The sequence below is a fragment of the Cottoperca gobio genome, chromosome 16, assembly GCF_900634415.1.
Source record: "Cottoperca gobio chromosome 16, fCotGob3.1, whole genome shotgun sequence".
In the NCBI taxonomy this organism is placed as follows: domain Eukaryota; kingdom Metazoa; phylum Chordata; class Actinopteri; order Perciformes; family Bovichtidae; genus Cottoperca; species Cottoperca gobio.
This window is the reverse complement of record NC_041370.1, coordinates 10352403-10376539: the sequence shown is the minus strand read 5'-3', so window position 1 is coordinate 10376539 and position 24137 is coordinate 10352403. Positions and strand designations below refer to the sequence as shown.

General features: G+C 43.8%; 2 protein-coding genes across 11 annotated transcripts; one reads left to right on the top strand and one right to left on the bottom strand.

Annotated features, from left to right (window-relative positions):
* LOC115020802 (neuronal acetylcholine receptor subunit alpha-7-like) lies at positions 1 to 12291 on the bottom strand. 7 transcript variants are annotated; one of them, XM_029450774.1, is made up of 11 exons: positions 12272 to 12291; positions 10114 to 10176; positions 8049 to 8188; positions 7469 to 7513; positions 5131 to 5240; positions 4901 to 4980; positions 4458 to 4625; positions 3773 to 3967; positions 3180 to 3266; positions 2934 to 3043; positions 1 to 1831 (listed from the first exon to the last, which is right to left on the bottom strand). In XM_029450774.1, the coding sequence occupies exons 2-11, from the start codon at positions 10163 to 10165 to the stop codon at positions 950 to 952; spliced, it is 1869 nt and encodes a 622-aa protein (XP_029306634.1). In that variant the 5' UTR covers positions 10166 to 10176; positions 12272 to 12291; the 3' UTR covers positions 1 to 949. The 7 variants fall into 7 exon arrangements, with proteins under 7 accessions (XP_029306634.1, XP_029306633.1, XP_029306629.1 ...); XM_029450773.1 differs by lacking the exon at positions 12272 to 12291 and adding an exon at positions 11868 to 12016; XM_029450769.1 differs by lacking the exon at positions 12272 to 12291 and having other exon boundaries at positions 5131 to 5237; positions 10114 to 10508.
* adar (adenosine deaminase RNA specific) lies at positions 11430 to 24137 on the top strand. Of its 4 annotated transcripts, none has more exons than XM_029450764.1 (16): positions 11430 to 11553; positions 14516 to 16301; positions 16786 to 17111; positions 17785 to 17980; positions 18825 to 19027; positions 19402 to 19537; positions 19738 to 19970; positions 20202 to 20358; positions 20883 to 21051; positions 21310 to 21403; positions 21526 to 21642; positions 21796 to 21923; positions 22084 to 22266; positions 22412 to 22524; positions 22973 to 23100; positions 23761 to 24137. In XM_029450764.1, the coding sequence occupies exons 2-16, from the start codon at positions 14643 to 14645 to the stop codon at positions 24089 to 24091; spliced, it is 4173 nt and encodes a 1390-aa protein (XP_029306624.1). In that variant the 5' UTR covers positions 11430 to 11553; positions 14516 to 14642; the 3' UTR covers positions 24092 to 24137. The 4 variants fall into 4 exon arrangements, with proteins under 4 accessions (XP_029306624.1, XP_029306627.1, XP_029306625.1 ...); XM_029450767.1 differs by lacking the exon at positions 11430 to 11553 and adding an exon at positions 12042 to 13113; XM_029450765.1 differs by lacking the exon at positions 11430 to 11553 and adding an exon at positions 12042 to 13117.

The following is a 24137-nucleotide window of genomic DNA, read 5'->3' as shown; positions in this document are numbered from 1 at the left end:
TGAAAATGAAACCTTGGGAAAACCTTTTAATGTATTTGAAAATTGAAATTCAAACTATTATATTAGAAGAATGAATAAAAAAAAAAAATCCTGCAAAGAAACTGATCAGTGCTAACACAATGTATGTACTGCAGTATAAATGGGGAAGCGTCTAACAAAAGAGCACACAGAGACTCTGGTCTATATTGTCAGGAAATGCAGGTTTACATGCAGCACATCAGTGTCCAGTTTCCTTGCTGAGCATCTTCATGTGGCATCTAAAGATGGCTGTACAAATACTTTATAACAAATTTTCTAAAATCATGCTTCCAGTGATTTTCCTTTAGGATCCTCATTCACAAAACTATTCTAAAAAACTTCATATTTAACTGTCAAAAAGGAAAATTCCCAAACCTCCATCCATATTCCAATGAAACATTTGATGCTCTGATGAAGGTTTCAGTTGACAGTCCATTAGTTGAAAATAGAATTCACCAAAATGAGACGATTCTTTCACTTTTCACCTCCGCCAAGGAGGTTTGTTTGTCTGTTTGTCAGTGGGAGTACAATATTGGCTCATGAAAGTTGGTGGAAGGTTGCAGCATGAGCCAAGAAAGAACATTTTGGAGGAAATCCGAATCACAGGGCCGATACATGCATTATTCTTCACTTATGGAAACAGCATTGGCGAAGGTCTGCGCTCTCGGAGTGCCTTTCTAGTTTAAGACAGGAGAGACGCCTTTTGGGAGAAACAAACACATCAATCAAACTTCCATAGAAAAAGAAATAGGTGAACAGTAAATGTCATGAAAAATGGCAAAAGAATTGCACCATAACGTTTCTGAATGATAGTCCACTCCACAAATGCCGCAGTCCACTCCAGCTTACTGAAAAGGAAATTAAATCAAATTATTTTCCGTATTATCCCTTAACATCTCCCACTCTCTCAAAACCCTCTGTTTTTGCTCTGTCAGAGGAAGTCTTTTGACAGAGCTTCCCCAAAGTTGGGCGCAGCCATGAGGATAGCGATTGTACAGATAATGTTGAAAACACTGAATCCCACCAGGCACAGACGGTCAATGACAGCTGCAGCAAACTGCCACTGCTCTGCCAAACTGAGCTGCTGGTCCTGCTCCTTAACACGCTCGACTAAGAACTGCACCTCCACCAGAAGAGCCTGCAGCTGGTTGTCTACTGCCATCGATCGAATCATACCGCTGTGATTATGTATAATAGCTAATCTCCCTGCTCCGGCCCCAGCCTCTAGGCAGCAGGGTCCGGAGGATGAGAATGATGGGTCAGGGTCTGGGGACAGTAGAGTTTCCAGTGGGGGGCTCCCAAACTTAGAAGTATGGAGGTGGTGATGGATAGGTGTATCTCCAGCTTGCCCTCCAGCTGCTGTTCCCTCTCCTTCGCCTCCGCCTAGTCCACTGTTAACCCTCCCGTGACTTGAGGTTGTGCTCCTCTGAACTGACTCCAGCTCTGCAGTGGCCTGGAAGGTCTGAAAGCCCATGTAAAGGAGATGGCCATTGGGCTGTGGATGTGGATTAGGGCTGAGAACTCTGTGGATGGGATTAGGGAGGATACCAGTCTGAGAGTTGGGCCTTTGATGCGCAGGGTTTGACAAAGGGTGGTTGAGCTGAGCCAGGGAGGCCTGCAGAGAGTTGAGGTTCTGGGGGAGGATGGGGGGCACTGGTGTTGGGATGGTGGTGGTGGTAGCGGTGGTGGTAGGAGAGGACAGGGTCTTGCTCTGAGAGTCTACATGGCAGTTGGAAAGTGGTGGCTCCACTCCCTCACCTGGACGCTTCATCCGCAGGAACCAAGGAACCCACTGCAACAGAACTAAGTGCACCTGACACACAAAGACGCAAAAATTAAAGAAAGAAGACGGATGCACTGTGAGCCTAAAGGATTCTTTACGGTCATTTTTGGCCTTCATCAACCACATTTATTATTCTTATCTTAACATTTAAGCCCAGATCATCTCCATCTTACTACGCTTCTTTAGTCTTGTCCTAACCCATTGCAAAGATTTGACCTACTTGGTTTTAAAGACTAAATAATCTCATACAAGCCCTTTATTTTGTCACATCATCACATTTTTGCAATGCACTTTTCACCTGCCTTAATCAAATATCCTTAGGCAGGTTGTAGCCCCAAGCATTTTAACTAGAGCCATTGGATGGGAGAATACTACATCTGAATTTCTCTCAACACTGGTAGTTCAAAACGTTTAACTTTCAAAGCATTGCAGGACAAGGTCGGCTGTTTTACTGAACTGTTGAGTCCTCATGGACCTTCACATAATGAGATCCTGAGAGGCCTCTTGGCCATCCTAGAGTCAAATATAAAGCTGGGGATGAAGCTTTTCAAGGCTCATGAGACTCTGGAACTATCTGTCTGAGAAGATCTGCTTATCTGAATATATGCCATCTTTTAAATGCCCTTCAAATCACACTTTTATTGTATGGCTGCTTCTTATTTGATCAATTATTTTTCTTTTTCTTGTTTTATTCTTGTTTTATTCATGTTTTATTCTTGTTTTATTCATGTTTTATTCTTGTTTTATTCATGTTTTATTCTTGTTTTATTCTTGTTTTATTCTTGTTTATTCATGTTTTATTCATGTTTTATTCATGTTTATTCATGTTTTATTCTTGTTTTATTCTTGTTTATTCATGTTTTATTCATGTTTATTCATGTTTTATTCATGTTTTATTCTTGTTTTATTCTTGTTTTATCATGTTTTATTCTTGTTTTATTCTTGTTTTATTCTTGTTTTATTCATGTTTTATTCATGTTTTATTCTTGTTTTATTCTTGTTATATTTTGTATTTCATGTGTTTTTTAGTTTTAGTTTTAAAGTATTTTGAATATTGATTTTTATATTGCTTAGAAAAGTGCGGCATACATAACGTTTACTATTATATTATTATTATTACAGTAAAACTCACCCAGCGTGGCATGTTTCCACTGTTGGGGCTGTGGTGATGGAACTGAAGCACGATGACTGTGGCCACTACAGACATCCCCACAATCACCATGGTGCTGGCAAAGTACTGCCCTGAGACAGACAGGAGGGGAGCACATTTCACTCATTAGGGATGCTGATCTGTATTATATGAACAATGTCAGCCCCCCCTCCCCTACAGAAAAAAAACCCTGCAGACAAACCCGTGCATCCACAGAACAAAACCGACCTATTAGGGGTACAGAATCTGAAGTAGCAGGCATAATCTCTGCAACCATCAACATGAAGACCGTCAGAGAAAGCAGAACCGTGATGCCTGGAGGCAGAAACAGGACACCAGGGAGTGGTGGGTTGCAAAGAAAAAGAAAGAGAGAATCCTTAAGAGAAGAAGTATACAAGTACGCTTAGTGGATCAGAATATTTGTATGGTGCACTTGACTTCGTTCTCGCCACAATCATCTGTCTTTCTGACACCCCCTAGGAAAACTCTTTTGATTTGAGTCTTTCTAATCTTCCCTCTCGCCTTATCTGTCTTTGTTTCTTTGTCTCCCCCTCCCTCCATCTCAGCTCTCTTGACACACTACAAAAGCTCTGCATTTCTGACTGAAAGTTTCCCAGTAATATTGACAGAGAAAGATTAGAAAGAGGAACACTAGAAAACTGAAATAAGCCCATGTTTTCACAAGGAAGGAGTAAAGAATATGGAAAAATAAATATATCTTATCTTATCTCACAGCAGTCCGGCTTTCACAATTTTATATTTTCTCAACTACTCTTATTGTAACACCATCCCTCACCCCTCCTCCTCTTATTATTCCTCACCCAGGCTGATCTTCTCCCCCGAGTTGGCGGGGAGCAGGAAGACCACCAGGGTCATGGAGGAGAGGAGCACACAGGGCATTAGGAGGTTGAGAGCGTAAAACAAGGTCCTCCTTCGTAAGGTCACCACAAAGGTAACATCGGGGTAGGGCTCTGCACAGCAGTCATAGAAGATTTCGTGACGACCTCCAGGAACCTCTAAGGGGACAGAGACAAGTGCAGCAAAAATGGAAAATGAATCCTCTTTTAATGGATTTAACCCATCCTAGTAAAAAAAAGGAGCAGTGGGCAGCTATTATATTATCAGCGCCAGGGGAGCAGTGTGGGGGTCCGGTGCCTTGCTCAAGGACACCTCGGCAGTGGCACTCCATACATGGACTGCAGGTTCGGGGTCTTGAACCGCCGACACTCTCAAGCCAAGTCCCTATGGACTGCAGAAAACACCAGTGAGCATGTGAAATGAAAAGCATGATAAGAAATGTCTGACATGGATAGTGTCTGCAGGGTGGCAGAATATGTTGTTTATATATTACTAAATGGTTGTATTTTCATTCAATTAAATGTTCCCAAGGCATACTCCAAATACTCCTACTAAAATCGAATTACACATACATGAGTCCGTGGTGATCATGTAAGCACTGTTACTAAGCAACACTCTTTGTCATCCAGGGCCTCAACAGCCTCTTACCAAGCAGGTCCCACTCTCCGTTGGTCATGTATCCTGACACATCTGCCTCCTTCATCTGGATGTCCAGCAGCCAGCCATCAAATGTCCAGGAGCCAAACTTCAGCTCACAGCGCTGGATGTCGAATGGAAACCACCGTACATCCACGTTACATGTGCTGACAAATATTCCTTGAGAAAAAAACAGGGGAAATAGTTTACAGTGAAAGGGAAGTAAATATCAAAGTCAAGTAAAATCGTCCCAATGATGGCAAAAACAACATGATTATAAAAAATGTCGTTTTGGTGCAGCCATCTGGAAGCAAGTGATTAAGAAAATATTAGATTGCAGTAAACATTTTTATGTCTAATTGGCTTCAGCGTGAGTAATACTGTATGTGAGCAGAATGACTGAAGACGATGGAGTTTGGTTTTTAGGACAAGATGCGGATTAATTAAAAACTTACCTGGAGGCAGATACTCACAGAAGCCACTGGAGTTAACCAACACATTGGTCTTAAAGGTGGCATCAAACTTATCATGAGCACTGGAGCATAGGAACACAGGGATATGAGATAGTTTTGAGCTCAGCAGCAGCACTGAGTGTGTGTGTGTGTGTGTGTGTGTGTGTGTGTGAGTGTGAGTGTGAGTGTGAGTGTGTGTGTGTGTGTGTGTGTGTGTGTATGTGTACCTGTACCTGTTGTAAAGCAATATGTCAGGAGTCCAGACCTGGTCAGGAGTGAAACGGAGGTTCTTTACTCCAGGATACTCTGACTGGTTCCACTGGAGGTAGTGATCGTACCACTGCTGGGAGACGACACAAGCACAACTCTGGTTTTAGACATAGGAATTAAAACATGAAGACAGACATAGATATACAAAGACAAGACACACACTGTCATTCTGATTTTCCATTTTGCAAAGCCGCAGGGGTTGATGAGATCCGTCCAGAAATGCTGAAGGCTTTGGGTGTTGAGGGGCTGTCTTGGTTGACACGCCTCGTCAACATTGCGTGGAAGTCTGGGACAGTGCCTAGGGGTTGGCAGACCGGGGTGGTGGTTCCCCTATTTAAAAAGGGGGACCAGAGAGTGTGTGCCAACTACAGGGGTATCACACTTCTCAGCCTCCCTGGTAAAGTCTACTCCAAGGTACTGGAAAGGAGGGTTCGGCCGGTAGTCGAACCTCTGATTGAAGAGGAACAATGCGGATTCCAAGGCGTATGACCGGGTCCCCCGGGTGATACTGTGGGAGGTGCTGCGGGAGTATGGGGTGAGGGGGTCACTTTTGAGGGCCATCCAATCCCTGTACGCCCAAAGCGAGAGTTGTGTCCGGATACTCGGCAGTAAGTCGGACTCGTTTCCCGTGAATGTTGGCCTCCGCCAGGGCTGCGCTTTATCACCAATCCTGTTCGTGATTTTCATTGATAGGATATCGAGGCGTAGTCGTGGAGGAGAGGGGTTGCAGTTCGGTGACCTGAGGATCTCATCGCTGCTCTTTGCAGATGATGTGGTCCTTATGGCATCATCGGTCTGTGACCTTCAACAGTCACTGGATCGGTTCGCAGCCGAGTGTGCAGCGGTTGGGATGAGGATCAGCACCTCAAAATCTGAGGCCATGGCTCTCAGCAGGAAACCGGTGGATTGCCTACTCCGGGTAGGGAATGAGCCATTACCCCAAGTGAAGGAGTTCAAGTACCTCGGGGTCTTGTTCGCGAGTGAGGGGACAATGGAGCGAGAGATTGGCCGGAGAATCGGAGCAGCGGGGGCGGTATTACAGTCACTTTACCGCACCGTTGTGACGAAAAGAGAGCTGAGCCAGAAGGCAAAGCTCTCAATCTACCGGTCGATCTTCGTTCCTACCCTCACCTATGGTCATGAAGGCTGGGTCATGACCGAAAGAATGAGATCACGGGTACAAGCGGCCGAAATGGGTTTTCTCAGACGGGTGGCTGGCGTCTCCCTTAGAGATAGGGTGAGAAGCTCAGCCATCCGTGAGAGACTCGGAGTAGAGCCGCTGCTCCTTTACGTTGAAAGGAGCCAGTTGAGGTGGTTCGGGCATCTAGTAAGGATGCCACCTGGGCGCCTCCCTAGGGAGGTGTTCCAGGCACGTCCAACTGGGAGGAGACCCCGGGGAAGACCCAGGACTCGGTGGAGAGATTATATCTCCTCACTGGCCTGGGAACGCCTCAGGATCCCCCAGTCGGAGCTGGAGGATGTGGCCCGGAGAAGGGAAGATTGGGGTTCCTTACTGGAGCTGCTGCCCCCGCGACCCGATCCCGGATAAGCGGTGGACGATGGATGGATGGATGGATGGATGGATGGAACTTTACTATTGTAATTTCAGTCTACTACTCTGTAACATCTTTTGCATGTCTGTCCGTCCTGGAAGAGGAATCCTTCCTCTGTGGCTCTTCCTGCTTCCTGTATGTTATTCAGATTAAAGGTTTAAGGATAGAAAATGCCATATGTTGTACAGTTTGTAAAGCCCTCTGAGACAAAATTGCGATTTTAAAAAGGGGTTCTGGGTTCAAGCACACTGGCCAGCATGGGTCCTTCTCTGTTAAATGTTTTATGTTCTCCCTGTATCAGTGTGAGTTTTTCTCCAGGTTCTCTGGCCTCCTATCACAGTCCAAATACTTGCAGGTTAGATTGATTGTTGACTCTAAATTGCCTGTGTGAATGTGTGTCTGTCTCTGTGATATTCTGGCGACCTGTCCAGGGTGTACCCCGCCTCTTGCCCAATGTCAGCTAGGATCAGCTCCAGCCCCCTGCAACCCTGTGAAGGATAAGCGGTTACAGATAATGGATGGATGGATGTATTTTGTGCTAGATAAATAAGATGCACTTGACAAATAGCTTGGTCAACTCTCATGATAAGGAAGACCCTGCTGAAGTGACCATTATCATGACACTGAAACCCAACCAGCATCTGGGATGGTACCGTGTAGGTGATCCTGCAAGTGATTGGGGGGGCATTGGCAAGCTTTTCACTACACAGATCAATATGACATCATTAGTGTTATTCATTTAACTCACCATCTGCAGCCAGGCATTCGTGGTGAGGATCTGGCTCTTTTCATCCTTGCATTACACAAAACATATAAGATTAAAATTAAAACATGGGTCTTATACAGGTTTAAAGTGTATTTGTTAGTCTATCTAGTCGTTATCTAGCTCTTTTTTTCTTGCGTAAAATTATTCAAAAATATGCAATTTAGCTTGGGCAATACTGCAACTTTAACTCTCATGTCACCAAGGCTTATTTGAATTGAAATGAGAGAAAGATCCCTTTCTAATGAGAGTCCAATTTAAGAGTTTCAAAACAAAAATCCACAGCCCTCATTATGTTCCTAAATTCAACTAAAACCTAATTTACAGTAAGGCTTCAGCAGTCTGAAAAACAAAGTTCAGGTGTCTTCCAAAGTTACAGTAAATTCCTTCATTGCATTACTTTGCCTCTGCAGCAGCTCAACAAGGACTGAGCCGTGTGTGAGCTTCATCTGATCTTTAGAATGCATTTTCCCATTGTAATAACACTAGGAGGAGACATTTCTGGAGTATATTTATTGTTTGAATGTATTGTATGAGTGTATATTTATATGTGTGCCATGCGTACCACATCCATGACCTGCATCAGAGTAAAGGAGAACTGAACAGTGAGACTCTGGGAGTCGTTGGCCACCGGTCTCTCCATGGGGTTGTAGTCCCTCAGCAGCTCCCTGAGCAGAAACCGCTGGTGAGGACCCTGCACTGACACTGACACGGAGATGAGGTGGAAATATGGGAGAATTAAGTCACAAAAGAGAAGCGATACAAAACGTGACAGTTACAAAGCTGTGACAGGGAATACATGAGGGGACTCACTGAAGAGAGAGCAATAGCAGAAGAACGGTGTGATTACAACAATTGATGGATAGTTTGGGGAGAAGTGGTGTAAAATTGAAGGCTAGGTGAATGAAAGAGAATGACAAAGAAACTAACAGAAGGAGAGTTAGACGGTAACAGAGGGTGGGCTTTTAGGGGAAAGGGAAAAAGTAAAGTTTTAAAGATGGAGATGGAGCAAAGAGATATATGGTAGAGTGGATTGCACAGGCCATGAGAAGAGAGCACATAATGAAAATGTGTGAGAGAAAGAGAGGACAGAAGGCAGGACACCAGAGAGGAAGAATCTTGTTCCTCCTAATCAATTTTTTCTCTGATTGATCACCAGCGGACACTCAAGAATGTTTCTCACCGCTGTTAAAATGTCAGTTTAATTTCATTTAGGAAATAGTGAGGCCATTAAACCCTGAAACACCGCACACACACAGACACACGCAGACACACACAGACACACACAGACACACACAGCACTCCAGACGATGAGAGCGGGGAAGTGTCTCTCTCTTCGCCCTATAACTCCAGCGAAGGCTTCAATTCTTCTGATTCATTCTCTTTGAAGTGGAGGGAGTGGACATTGGTGGATAAAAAAGGCATATTGAATATGTAAAAATAAAAAACCGAATATACACTTTAAAAAGCTGCACAGTGCCTGTTCTGTAGGCAAACAGTATACACCACTTCATAGACTACATAGGAGTAGGGCTGTCACAACAGCAGATTTTCACTACATGATTATTGTGGCCAAAAGAATTCACAGTACAAATATTATCGCGATATCTATAGCAAATTTGAAGAAGAAAACGCTATCAGTCAAATTCATCTTTGTTTATTGTGCATTTTGCCTCTTTTTTTTGCCAAACGAATTACACTCAAAATACGAGTGTATAGAGGTGGAGAGAGTCTGTAACGATAACTGAATACAAAAAGAACAATTACACCAATGGATAGTGAAAATGCAACCAGATGAACTGATCTGCCGAACATGATATTATCATATGTTTATTACTACCATAATATGATCCCATGATCATTTTAAATTCATTTTTTAAATATCACGGTTATTGTCAATACCTGTAAATTGCGACACCCTTAAGTAGGAGTGGTAAACGGTCTAAGACTAATGCACTTCCTGTATGGTGTCAAATCTATATTCATTTACTACACCTTAATTAATATCAATATGACTCCACAGATGGTATGCCTTTAATTCAGATTAATAGTCCATATAGTGTCCACAACCACTAGCCGCCTCATAATCTCATCATATCTTTGTATCTATTTATCTATCTATCGTGGATTGCATCTGATTATTTAATCCTTACAACTCAAGTGCTGACAACTGACTCACAGGACATAATAGGATGTTACTTTAAGTGCAAAATGATCCATACTGATAATCTGATTTTTGTATTGCACCGTGTTGTTATTTTAGATCTTGCAGTATTTCCTACTATCTATTGCAATCTATCTATCTATCTATCTATCTATCTGTCTGTCTGTCTGTCTGTCTGTCTGTCTGTCTGTCTATCTATCTAAACAACAATAAACAATAAAGCTCAGCTGCAGCAAAGATAATTGCATTTCATACTGTTGCTTGCTCGTTAAAAAATATATATATATATATATATATCTGGCTGCACAAAAACAGACTCTTTCCCGGTGTTGAAAAGAGCGTCTTAGGAACAGATTGCTCGGTGGCACAACATATGCAAGAGCACATACAGTACAAACGTCACATGCGGAAAACTCTCACTTGTTCAATCACAGTATCACTCAAAGCACCAATGAAAGTCACTCACCCCGGAGCAGAGTCGCAAGTACCAACATCCAAAGAACCACAGCGTGCCACATACTGCATTCCTCTGTATAAACAGAGAACACGAGTGGAAGAGGGAGAAAAAGAGACGATGGAGGAGGATGGAAAAAGAGAGTGAGATTGAGAGCGTGGTCTGAAGAGGAAGAAAGGTTGTAGTAAACAAGTGGAGAGAGTGTGATAAGGGCAGTGGCAGAGAAGAGAAAGGAGGGGAAGCGAGAGTGGGAGATGCAGTAAAACGAATCCTCTCTGAAGAGGGAGATGCTGTGTATCGGAGTCAGTAAGATACTGAGAGCTAGCATACATCGACCAACAGCTCAAATGTACCCTTCATGCTTCTCTGCTCTTCAATTTCTGCAGACTTTCTCAGGGGGTTGGCAAGGATCTCAAGGTGGATTTTGCATTTTTTGAGTCTATGGATCCAAATCAAGGGATTATGTTGCAGCAGTAAGTGTATTTAAATCAAAGTTTAGGGAGGAAACATTAATCAAACAACAGTTTTAAGTTATTACAGTCTGTCATTTTCTAATTTACGGCAGCCAGCAATATTCGAAAACGGTTTTGCTTTTACTGTGACTGGTATAATCTGACATCAGCACATTCACAGAGTAATGCTGACCCCCACTGGATATGATAGTAAAGTGCAAAATGTATCTTGCTACATACAATCTGTGGTCTCCCAAAAACTCACGATATTATTAACACATGTCTTGTGAGTCCCAAATTCTCCAAACGTTGCTTAACTTGTTTTTACCGATGAGGATGGTGGTCACCTCATCACATGGTATGACTTTAACTTATTATACCCTGTCTCTCTCTCTCTGTATTATGGGCTGGTAAATTCTTTAAAATGTGTATGAAGAGAAAATAAATGTTTGCTGATGATAAAAAGACAACAAATAAACAAAATATTGAGCATAAATTGAATTTGTACTTTTGTGAGGAAGCTGACATTGCAATAGACTGACATGTCAACCCTACAACAAACAAATATCCTGTGAAATATTACGTTTCTATTTTAGTTTACTTATTTTACTAAATGTATCTTACTTGTATTGTTATTCTCTCAAGCACTGGTGTTAGTATTAGGCTACTTTTACACTTCATATATATTATTCTGTTTTTCTGTCGTTGTATTTTTTGTTTTGCTCTCTGGCACAATAATTTCTTTGGGATTATTAAAGTTTTATGTTATTGAAACAAAAGAGCAGAAGATATCCACCCAAATGTTAAAACTTGCGCGAAGGACACGTCTGAAAAATATACGAACCTTGCCAATGTGGCTGCGTCATCCACATGCGGCGCGTAGTTTTTTTTTGTCGCGCGCGATGGACGTCACTTCTTCGCGCACCAGTTCTTTGATTGTTTGTATATCACCGCATTACATTATTTGACACCAACAAGAGGCGAAACATTGCGAGTTCAGGTAATCTATTGAATTCAATAAGCTTCTTTTAATCATGCTTATAGCTTCAGTGAAGAGTAGTTTGAGTTGTTTTCCGTTAGCAGACGGTGGTGCTGCAGGCGATAGTCTGAAATGGTGCAGTGCCAGTGCGGTGTACTGAAGCTAGCAGACTAGCTAACGTTAGCTGCAGGATGAACGATGTTCTGCCATCTGCTGCTAGCCGTTAGATGCTAACACCATTAATATGGCTTCAGCGTAACGCATGCAGAGAGTTAAATGTCTGAACATGTGTCTCTTATGGCTTTAATCAAATTTACGCAACATGTCGGTCTTACCTGTAGCTCTTCAAGTTATTGCTTCGTGTTCCTTTAAATAATACGTTAAGCAAAAGCCAGGGATAGCAGTGAGTGTGTAACTCTCCTAAATGAGTCTTAACCTTTTTAAAATGGGTAATGTAAGTGTACCCATCTCTTTTCACTCGCTTAAACCCCAGTGATAATTGTATTCACAGCGTCATAGAGCTAGATGTAACGTGACTGTTAACCTTAGAATAAATCAGTGTTCACTAAATGTTTTCGCTTAAGTTAAACTGCATTTTAGTAAGTGTTGTTATTACATCCATGTGTGCAAAAATGACTATATTGTCCTTGTGTAGGCTACTATATGCACAAAGTGTCTTTTATACTATTTGTCTATTTACACAACATGTGTCTGTGCTGTTTTTCATAGTGACCTTCACCTTCTAGTACTCTTGCGTTGTTTTTTCCATCCTATCACAGTCCTGTAACAAGATCTTAACGTTTTACTGTGATATTTGTATCTCCTAAAATGTATTACATTACTATCATGCTCTCTCCTCCGGTTTATTTTTAATGTGAGAATCTGATCTGGGCATGTGCTGTCTCCTCTGCCACAGTGTACATATGCATCATGCATCCAAAACAGCATGTCCTTGTAGCTCCACAGTAACACTGGCACATTGATTGTTTGAGGTGGACCTCAGAGCGACCTCTTTAAGCATCAATCGACAGCCACAGATGAGCTATACTTGTATAACTTATACTAATAACTCGTATCATCTGTATATCTTTATGTGCGCCTGTGCGGGTCACGTGACCAACACAGAAACCTAACTTTATTCTCAGAAATGAAATCGAAACTTAATTCGTTTGGCCTCTTGTTTCCCTTTCCTTACACGAGTCATTCGGCTGTTTCTCCCAACTTTCGTGGTGCAATAGTTAGCAACGCGTTTTTGCAGCACTGCATTCAACATATATATAAGCGAGCCACATCACTCGTGTTTTCATTGTGGAAGTTACAGAGAAAGGACCGGACTCCTCCAAAGCCGAAGAACCTGCGCGTTGTGGGGGAACACATCCGTTTAATTTAAGAAGTACTTTCAACAATTTGTAATCTACAACCGGTTCTGTGCATACTTTACGGAATAACTCTAGGATTTGTGTATTGAATGTTGCTATTATTTCTTCAACTAACACGAGTCTGGTTTAAGTCATCTCATCATCGCAGGAGCAGCATCGATACAATCTCCCGCTTGTTTCACCGCTGTCACTTTGAGCTACTGTAGGTGAGATCCGCGATACTCACTGGGCCTTGTGGTACCAGTAAATGTGATGAGTTGAATGCACATGTGAAGATTTAAGCATAGAAATAGGAGAATATACCAGGTTTAATTTCTGCACTTCTTAGTTGACATTGGACACAGAGCTCTCAGTGATTTGAGGAAGGAGTCACTTGGAACATCAGACTGTGTATTGGTGGTATTTCGATGCGTCTTCTGACATAACACTGTGCAAAAGAGTTGATTTATCATTTGTCAAATGGGTTGTCTTGCTCATGCTTCTCCTCAGGCTCAAAAGAGTGAGGAGCGTAATGACAGTGCGTTCTTCAAAATAGTTGTTATTTTGGCTGTCAACTGTTGCCTTGCATCAGGGTCAAGATGAGTCGGCTCCAGCCATGTTTGGCCCCTGGGCTGCTTGCACTGTCGGCCCCTATTACTGTGATGAACCAACACTATGGTGTTCTCTATTAATGTGATGACGTTCAGGCCAGCTCAGCTCTATGTGACAGGCCAGAGGGGGTGAAACATAACTCAGTATTGGGTGTCTCCTTGTTGTCAGTCTCACTGATATAGACATTATTGAGTGTTGTCAGGTAGGATACTTGAGGCTGAATCAATGTTTGTTGTACCATAGAAGGATATATTTTAATTCTGCACTATGTAGTTTAGGATCTACATTTCTTCTGAATGTTTTCATATATGTTTTGGTTTTTGGATGAAGGAATAAACATCAATCTGTTGAAGCTTCTCCTTTTTATAGTCGGGACTGTCAGCTGGCAACTACATGATTTTCTGTCCACAGCTCGTCACTGACAGGCAGACCTTTACGTCCTTGGAACTGTCCTTTTTGCCTGCATCAGAGTCTCACTTTTCCTCTCTGCTATGGATCCAGATCCAACAATAATTTGTAAGGCCAGAAATAAAACCGAATTGTCACAAGAAGGTCTGAATTATTAATCATCATCCTTTTACCCTGGGATTAAGTTTCAGTGTGACTGGGAGAGACAGTTTGTCACCCTGCAGTATCCTTGTAGACTGACTCGGGTAAAACCCGAAGATATACACGGCAGCGTTGACCGTATTTGTGTACGTTGGAGCTTATTCTTTGCACATCATTTCTTAGGTTGTTTTTTTCAATAAAACACAGACATTTTATTGTCCCCTGTTTATTTTGTACTGCATTTAAAGAAGGCAAGAGTTTAGTAACACATCCCCGCTTGTATAGATTCACAAACCAGCTGGTTGGAGATTTGCCAGCAGGGTCCGAACTTGTGTTATTGGCTGGAACAACAGTTTCTCCCGCCTCCCATACCGCTACCAATTTGTACACCATTGAATTCTGTTACTGTTATTTATTTCTCCTTATTAATAGTCTCCGGACACTGTCCTTTCTTTGTGTTTCAGTTGCTTTCCTGCAACCGGCCTTCCCTGACTTTCCATCAGGGTCTGCTGTTTGTGCTAGAGGACGTACACTCATACAGACGCTGCACATCAAGCTGCATCGGCCCCCTTCACGCGCAACCCCTGCGCTATGAGCAGAGGTAGAGGAGGGCCTTACAAAGAACACTACCACAGGCAACCTGACTTCCAGGCCAAGGACACTTATTACAGACCTGGACTTGCCTCCCTTCATCCTAGTGGTGGCCCACTGCAAAGCCCATACTCAAGTTTTTACAACAGCCCTGCCCGTCCCGTAGTGCCCATACAGCCGCCCCCAGCTCCTTCTCTCTTCCCCTCTGCTTCCCCCATACCAAAGCACAATAAAGTGACTACTAAACCAGAGGCTCCTAGCAGTTCACATAATCGGAATCACAGCCCCAATCCGGGTCCCAATTCCTTTCAGTACCAACAGGCAGAGTTCCTGAGAGGACATAGGTCTGAGGCACCACAGTTCAGTGCCAGTTCACGTGGAGGAGGAGGGGGAGTCGCACCTGACAGGTGGCCTAGTTCTTCATACCAGCCCCAATCAGGTTACAATAGATATTCATACCCCAACAGCAGCAGCCCAAGGGTTAGAGGGGGGTATAGTCAAGATCAGAGGTTTGTATACCCAGGAGCTCCGCAAGGCACCCCAGGCCATCGACGCCCGAATCAAACCCAGTTACACGGTCCGAACCACAACCAACACTCATGGCGCGCTCAAACAGACTCTGTGTGTGATAATTTTCACAGTTTGTCCCTTCATCGAGACAGTCCCAACAGAGGAGGAGAAAGGTTTGGCAGACATTCTGAATCAGGCAGATCAGCAAATTTTACTAAAGTTAACATCACTTTGACTTCTGACATCCAGGACCAGATTCACAGGGCTTTGGCTGCTTTGCCGCTAAGTGACGGTATCTCTGCAAAATTGTTAGGCAAACAACTGCGTCTGCCCAAAAAGATAGTGAACAAGGCTCTCTATTCTTTGGAGCGCTCACAGAAAGCCTCCAAGCAAGGACTCCTCCCTCCCGAGTGGAGTCTTTACAGAGAACCTGTCAGAGGTGAGGAATATCAAAACTCTAAAGTACAAAGTCCACATTCCCATCTGTTTTTCAGCGCAGGACATCCTCCAGAACCTGAACCTGAACCTGAACCTGAAGTTGAGGTTGAGCTAAAAACAGAAACAGCAGAAAACTGGAGACGAGGCAAAGCAGAGGACTCTGACACAGAATCCAGTTATTCTTGCTGCTCCTCTTCAGAGTCAACTGTCTCTGAACACTCTCAGTCACCAGCACAAGGTCAGCACCAGGAGAAACAACATCCCTGCGCTACCAACTTGCCTGATAAGGATCTGGCTCTTCCCATAATGGCAGAACAGAAAGATCGAGTTCTGCAGTACCTCCTAACTTCAAGGGAGGCAACTGCTCTTCTCATATCCAAAAATCTGGGACTGAGGAGCGCCAAGCAGGTCAATCCCACCCTCTACTCGCTGGAGAAGCAAGGTGAAGTCATTAAGAATAGTGAAGTTACCCCTCCCACCTGGGATCTCTCAACCCGCCGCAGAGAGAGGATGGAAAGGAGCCGTAAAGCCACAATGAGCCTACGCGCTGAGGGGGATCGGATGGGGGAGGAACCCGGTAGAGTTGAGGAGGGAGGAGGGTCTGTCTTTCTGCTGACGCCTCCACTACCACCAATGCCAGGCATCGAGCCGCTGCCACTCCCTGGGGGTTGGATGCCAGAGAAAAGTCATAGTGATGGTCATGGTATTAAGGTGATTACATTCGTATGAATATAGAATAATGACATGTGCTGAAAAAGCTAAATATAAGAGTAAAGATTCATTGCCATAAATGTGAATTATGTTTCAAAACAGAACTAGAAGTAACAAAATTACTATTTGACCGAGATAGTTCAACTTTAAAGGCTGCCAAAACTATAAAGGCTGCCAAAAAATATTTCCCACAGCATACAGTGTAATAAGAAGTTCGACATTTTGGAAAATAGCCCACAATTAATTGCTTTTTACAGTGTTCATGCTAAGCTAACAGGACTGCCAGTAGCCTTATGTTTACCGGACAGACATGGGAGGGCCTGCATGCACATTGTTGAACTACTCCTTTTAAAAGAAGAAAGCGGCATTGTCCCCGTAAGATGTGAAATGTCTTTTTACTAGATGCACTCAGTTGAGGTCATCAGCCTTGGAGTTCTACCCTGATTTTATTAACCCTTTACCTCTGCTCTTCCCTTCTTGAAAGTCTCAAGCCTCCCTCCAGACCCCCTTCCTTACCTCATCTAAAGACGAAGAGACGAACGAAGGACAGTGGGCCACCGACGACATCCCAGAATTCCTCAACGCCATTCGCAGAGAGACGGACGCTGGGAAACTATTAGCCGAGCATGCCAACTCTGTGGGAACTGTAGCTGTGTCGCTGGCTGCTCCACCTCCACAGAACCTGTGGGCCAAATTACAGGAGGTGAGGCTGAAGAACCCTGTCAGCGGCCTCATGGAGTATGCCCAGTATCTGGGCCAGAGCTGTGAGTTCCAGCTCCTCGACCGGTCGGGACCCTCTCACGACCCAAGGTTCGCCAAGTAATCTGCTCTGTTCTGTCACTGTAAAGTGTCGACTGAGTAAAGTAAATGAATCTGTGATCATCATGTCTTTGTAGTCATGCTGTAATGTTGAAGCCTAGCTAAGGATACACCAGGTCCCATACTGACCGTACCAAGTGGATCAGGTGTTGAACAATCCACTTTAAATAAAGTTTCTTTGTCAAAGTCATTACAGCAGTTACAACCATTAAGTCACGGCTGGCCAAAACCTCCGTTTTCAGTGCCAGGAATCTCTTATTTGACCCAATTAGTTCCATGTAAACTTAAAATGTGGGGAAACAAAGCACTGACGTTGGAGCCGTAATCGGTATCGGCAGATGCTCTTAGTTGAGGTTTCAGGAAAGAAAAAGTTGGATCAGTGCATCCCTAAATGTAAGAAGTTTACAGACGTGGGCTGTGGAAGTGCTATCTGATTTTATGTGAAATGCATCTTTCTTTTCTTCGTCTACGTTTGTTACCCTCTGTAAAGCACGTGGTGACAAACTTAACGATCCCAAGTCTGTGAGTAACAAATCTGCCTTAATGAAGACATAAGACGCTGTATGTTATGCAACCCAGTGGTCTTTGGAAGGAAAACTGTAGCTGCTCAATTAACCATGTATTGACAGATCAGTGTCCCAACTGTATATTTTCTCTGCCTCAGATTCCGTATGCAGGTGATGCTCAATGGGAGGCTGTTTCCCATCGCAGAAGCGTCCAGTAAGAAGGTTGCAAAAAAGGACGCCGCTGCGGCCACACTGCGCATTCTCATCGCAGAGATGAAGGGAGGGTCGAGCACGGGGGACGATGGAAACACTGCCAGTGTGGACCAAGTGATGGATGTACTCCCAGACACCAGTGTAAGTTTTTGTTTAAATGTGTGGAAAAGAGCTCCCAATCAGCCGAAATCTTGCTTCAGAGGGCTGTATCTGATATATATTTATTAAAAAAAAAAACATTCAGGAGGAACCGTTGGGGGGTCAGCGCCTCAGACTTGTTCCTTTTGTGCTCGTTTATCAAGAGTGCAAATTGTTTCGCATTTCTGAGGCTGCTGTGTTTAACACTAATTAAAGTTTGAACGTCTGACCCGTTTCTGATTGGCTGCAGTCTATGACACCGATTTTAAAGTTTGAATCTCAAACTTCTTACCGTTGCATTTGTTTAACACTCCTGAATAAGATGTCTTTGTTTGCTCCCTGGGTACGTGGTGTATCGGGGAAAATGAAGGTAAAAACAACAAAACCTTTGTCTAACAATATAAATATTTTTGAAATTTTATTATGTAACTTCAATCTCAGAGAATTTGAGTTTTTATAATAACATAATATAGCAGCCTAATAATAAGAAAAATATTATAAAAACTGAAATACTAAATTAATATAATCAATACTAAGAATAATAATAAACGTTAAAATTCAGGGGAGACAATTAGACTACATTTTATTTGATGGGGGGGCGGTAAGGGACCTGGATAATGGATAGGGGGGCGCTGGCCCAAAAAAGGTTGAGAAGCACTGATCTAATGCATCAGAGCAGGCCCCTTAAACAGCAAAGTAAATAAAAAACAGTTTAACAAGTTGAGGAGGCTAACATTTAGTTTGTTTTGCCGCCCTGGTAAAGAAGTAGCTGTTTCATTCAAAACTACAGTCACCAAAAAAATGTTTTAATTGAAATATATTTATTGTCTCTTCCACTGCATACCAGGCGCCAGCTGAAGGCACAGGGGGGGGTTTTGGGACTCCAAGTGTGGAAGGGATGGGGACAGTGGAGGGACCTCGTCAGCTGCTGTCCCGCTCTCTGCCTGGTGGGAAAAATCCAGTGTCTGTCCTGATGGAGTACAGCCAGCGCAGCGGGAACCCCATCGAATTCATCATCACTGGCCAGGCAGGCCAACCACATGACCCAAGGTACTGGCTCCTTCACCTCCCTCCATGAATCTGTCCTTTTGGATGTCAGGGAAGCAGTTGATCAGCAATTTCTGTTCAATCTGTACTCGGTACTGTAGTCAGCTGACAAAGACACAATAGGATCTCTGTCCACTCTTTACCACTCTTTCTATTTATGATCCATCCCTTTAGGCAGCCGGCTGGGAGATGCAATAAAAACGTTTGTGTTCCTCGGTTCACTTTTTAAAAACGCTGCATACTTGTTCACTAAAACACCATAGGCTCTACTCTGTTGTGTCTTACTTATCATTTAAGTCAGGAAAGTGCGATTCTAACCTATGATCTCAGTTTAAAAACCAAAAAGCTCTTCTTAACCATCTCTGCCTTGTTTACAGGTTCATGTACAAGGTGAAGGTCGGAGAGAACATGTTTGCAGAGGCCTCAGCTCCAAGCAAGAAGGCGGCCCGCCAGCTGGCAGCAGAGGAGGCCGTCAAAGAGTTAATGGCTGACGGGAGATTGCAGCTCAACAAGGTGAGGAGTGAGACTCAGAGAATAACTCGAGTTGTTCATTTGGGAGATTTGCAAATCCCCAAATTGAGTCTAATGACTTAAGAAAAACAGCGGATCACTCGGGCAGAAAGACATTTAGTCGCCTGTGTCACGCTGTTCTGCTCCATTTGCTCCACACTGTTCACATATCTTTTTTTCTCCACTCCCTCTCCCTTCTCCAGCCTCAGTTGCCCCTGGGCTCTTCCAGTGATGGCACTGGTGCGGGGACTACATGTCCCTCTTTGCCCCCTCTGACTGCAGACGAGTTGCGAGCAGCCCACGAGGCAGGAGTTGGGGACCTCATTAACCACCTGAACAACAACGCAGTGTCGGGTCTTCTGGAGTACGCTAGAGCCCGGGGCTTTGCTGCTGAGATCCGACTGGTGGGCCAGTCTGGGCCACCACATGAGCCTAAGTATGTGTGAGCTGCATTAATGCACAACAACACATGATTAACATGTACACACAGGATAAATAAATAAAAAACTCTTTGTCTGGGTTACCATGTACCTGGAAAAAAATAATTTGTATAAGAATTGAAAGTTTTGCAACATTAACAAAGAAAATATGCTCAAATATATGTTTGTGTTTGTGAGTGAGAAAGTCCTTAAATCCTTCAATTACATTTCTCTTTGCCCCTGCTCAGGTTCACCTACCAGGCCAAGCTGGGTGGACGCTGGTTCCCCCCAGTGTGTGCGTCTAACAAGAAGCAGGGAAAACAGGAAGCAGCAGATGCTGCTCTACGGGTTCTGATTGGAGAGGCTGAGAGGGCAGCCCGCACAGGGGAGCTAATCCCAGCTGAGGTACTGACCTTTCAATGGTTCACATTTTCTATTATAAAATACGAGCCTTTTCTGGCTCAACATGGGGATAAGGCAGGACATAATGGTATTACAGTCAACAACTGCATGTAATGGAGTAACCAGCTCATTTGATCAAATCACTGACAAAATAACATATGCACACTTAGAATAACATGTAACCTCAGTTAAAACGTGACTCTAAAGTAAACCCTGAGTCTACATTTCCCCACACACGTGTTGCTTCACAGTAACTGTATCTCTTCACTGGAAGGCTTTAGCTTTCTAGCAGCTATAGGAAGTGGTGCATTTATACTGACAACATGCACACAATAAACATACAAACATTACACATTCTCTGCCTGTACATGTTTGGAAAGCCTTAATAATTTACCAGGGTAGTTTTTTTTTTCTTTCTGAGATGTATCAATGGATTGCACAGTCAAATACATTTCAGACATACCGAATAATAAATAATCCTCATTTCCTTTCTATTTTGCCTGTCCTGTATACATCCCTCTCTCTAGCTTCCAGTGAGTGGCAGCACTTTGCATGACCAGATAGCAATGTTGAGTCACCAGCGTTTCAACGCCCTGACCACACGTATCCAGCACAGCCTTCTGGGACGCAAGATTCTGGCCACCATCGTCATGAGGAGGGGGGAGGGCCTGGGGACTGTTGTCAGCCTGGGAACTGGTACATCCATTAACTCTAGCATATAACCTATGACACCAAGGGAGTTGGTAATAACAAGGAGTATAAACAATGTGTTAAAAAAAATGATGTCACTGCATTTTACCATTTATGTGAGGAAGTTTTATGGATTGTGCTCAGAGGCATGCACTGTCAGAAAGCTAAAACAGAACTAGGTCACTGCAGAACCAAGAGGCGTTGCATTGTTTCGTACTTTGACATTGAATGTTTCTCTCTTGTCTTGTTTTTTTTTTCTGTCAGGAAATCGCTGTGTTAAAGGGGAGGAACTGAGCCTTAAAGGGGACACTGTTAATGATTGCCACGCTGAAATCATCTCCAGAAGGGGATTTGTTCGGTAGAAATAGATCCTGCTTTATATCGATGTTTCTCTCCACCTATTGTGAAAAAAATACCCTGCTCTTCTCCCAGACCTGGTCTGCAGGACATTATTTCACCCACTGTCTCCTTTCTTCTCAGGTTTCTGTACATTGAGCTGCTCAAACACCATGAAGGCACGGACGACAGTATATTTGAGGAAGTGGACAAAAACCTAGTGCGAATCAAATCTGACATCACATTTCACCTCTACATCAGGTGGGAGTGTTTTCTTTCTCCTTGTCCCCCCCCCCCCCCATGCTCTCCTCTTTCATTCCGGTCATGTCCACCACTCAGATATATCAATGTTTTATGCTATGTGGTCTTCCTCATATCAATACCTTATGTCTCGTCTTTCTCTCTCATCCATAGCACGGCACCTTGTGGGGATGGTGCTCTGTTTGACAAGTCGTGCAGCGAGTCGGGGGATGACGTCGAGGCCCATCAGCCTCTCTTTGAGAATGCTAAGCAGGGCAAGCTCCGCACCAAAGTGGAGAACGGTGAGAGAATGAGATGGACACACATCTGTCTTCACAAAGATGTATCAGTGTTGTGCATGGAAGCAAATGATTCCTCTTCCTGGTCTGTAAGCAAGACCTGTGATCTTTTTTGTCTGTGTGTGTGTGTGTGTGTGTGTGTGCGTGTTGTCGCTTGTTCTAGGCGAGGGCACCATCCCAGTGGAGTCGAGTGACATTGTCCCCACCTGGGATGGCATCCAGCACGGCGAGAGGCTGCGAACCATGAGTTGCAGCGATAAGATCCTACGCTGGAACGTGTTGGGCCTGCAGGGGGCGCTGCTCACCCATTTCCTGCATCCCATCTACCTGAAGTCCATCACGCTTGGTAAAATATACAGTTGTTGTTTTTTACCAGCTAAAGAACAGATAATGTGAACAATATTCATCAGCTCACATCACTGAAATTGGAGGAATTTTACGTTGCTTCTTCAAATTTGGGTGCTACAACATGTCTTCTTCTGATCTGCTAGGCTATCTGTACAGCCACGGGCACCTCACACGCGCTGTTTGCTGTCGGCTGGCCAGAGACGGTGAAGAGTTCAACGAAAGTCTCACGTCTCCCTTCATGCTAAATCACCCAGAGGTAACAGCATGTTTTTGGCAACGTCAAATGTGGACATTAATCAGGAGTATTGAGGTCATTCTCAAAACATTATTAATTAAGCTGCCAACATTCCTATTTGTGCCTGTTTCTTCATTGCTCATCTTCTTTAAACTTGGCTCATCCTTCAATTAACAAAAAGCAGCTCGGTCACTCTCATTCCGCCGCTCAAGAACTACAGAAGCTGGCAGCGAAGCACTATTCAGCTTGTTGAGCCCGTCTTTTTTTACACTTTCTTTTTTTTTTTTTGGCTTTCATTCACACATAAGTTTCTAATTGACGCAGCCGGCACACTGACACATGCATAACACAACTCATTTTACACATTATGTTTGGAATTGCCGACTCGCACAGAAGGGCTGCATTTGCTTGATTAAAACAATATTCTCTCTCCCCTCCCCTTCTCCCTCACCACCTGGTTGCACTGTAGGTCGGCCGGGTGAGTGTGTACGACTCCACGCGGCACACAGGCAAGACCAAGGAGTCGAGTGTGAACTGGAGCTTTCCAGACCAGCAAAGTGTAGAGGTGCTGGACGGGACAAAAGGCAAACTGGATGGGTATGTAACTAAACCGAATCACATTGTTTATTAATAGCTTTGGATTTTTGGTATAGTCTGTTATTGCCCACTTAGCAACTTGTTATTTAAATAGTGTAGTGCTGCTCCTCAGGGTTTTTGTCTTTCTCTGGTGGCTAACAATAACAACTGTATTTACCCACAACAGATTCAAGTGAATTCTTTGCCTGAGCTAACATTGATTCACCCATTAGCTCAGTGTGCTTGTAAAATGCTTTCCAGAAATAAGATATTGGTTATGACCACATTGATCAAACAGTGTATCCTTGTGAAGAGACATCCCTGAAATTTGTTTCCAGGAGAATTATGGGAAGATATCACAATCTGTTGTTAAAGTTAAATGTGGGTTAGCACCGTGCGTCCCAAACAAACACGAAATATAAGAGGTGGCAAATTATGAATAAACCCTTTACAAACATACACAAGGTGAGACGACGTTTTGTTTTATTTGGATAACCTCGAGTGCTCTTTTGTATTCAGTAAAAACAGTCAAGTAACCACAAGCTTAATTACATTTTAATTTAATCTCCCAAAACAGTGAGCAGCAGGCATTTAAGTAAGAAAACACTGCATGATCAGTGTCGTGTAATCCTTGTTTTATGAATGCCGTCTCTAAACATCCCCCTCTTGTCTCTCCTCTAGGAACAAACTGAGCGTGTCCAGAGTCTCTAAGTCCAACCTGTTCTGTATGTTCCGCTCTCTGTGCCAGCGGTGCGGCCGCGCTGACCTCCTCAACCTGCCCTCCTACTCCCAGGCCAAGATGTCGGCCATGTCCTTCCAGCAAGCCAAGCAGCAGTTCTTCCGAGCTCTCAGTGGCCACGGTTACGGCGCCTGGATCGGCAAGCCGCTGGAAGAGAAGAGCTTTGAGTCCGGGGAGGGAAAAAGGAACAATGGAGCAAGTCTTCCTGTGGGGTACGGCAGCAGTAGAAACGGAGGAGCAGCAGCAATGGAGTTCAAGCAAGACAAGGCATAGAGCGGTGCCGAGCGCATTCTTGTGTGGGGAAATATAAATATGTGGG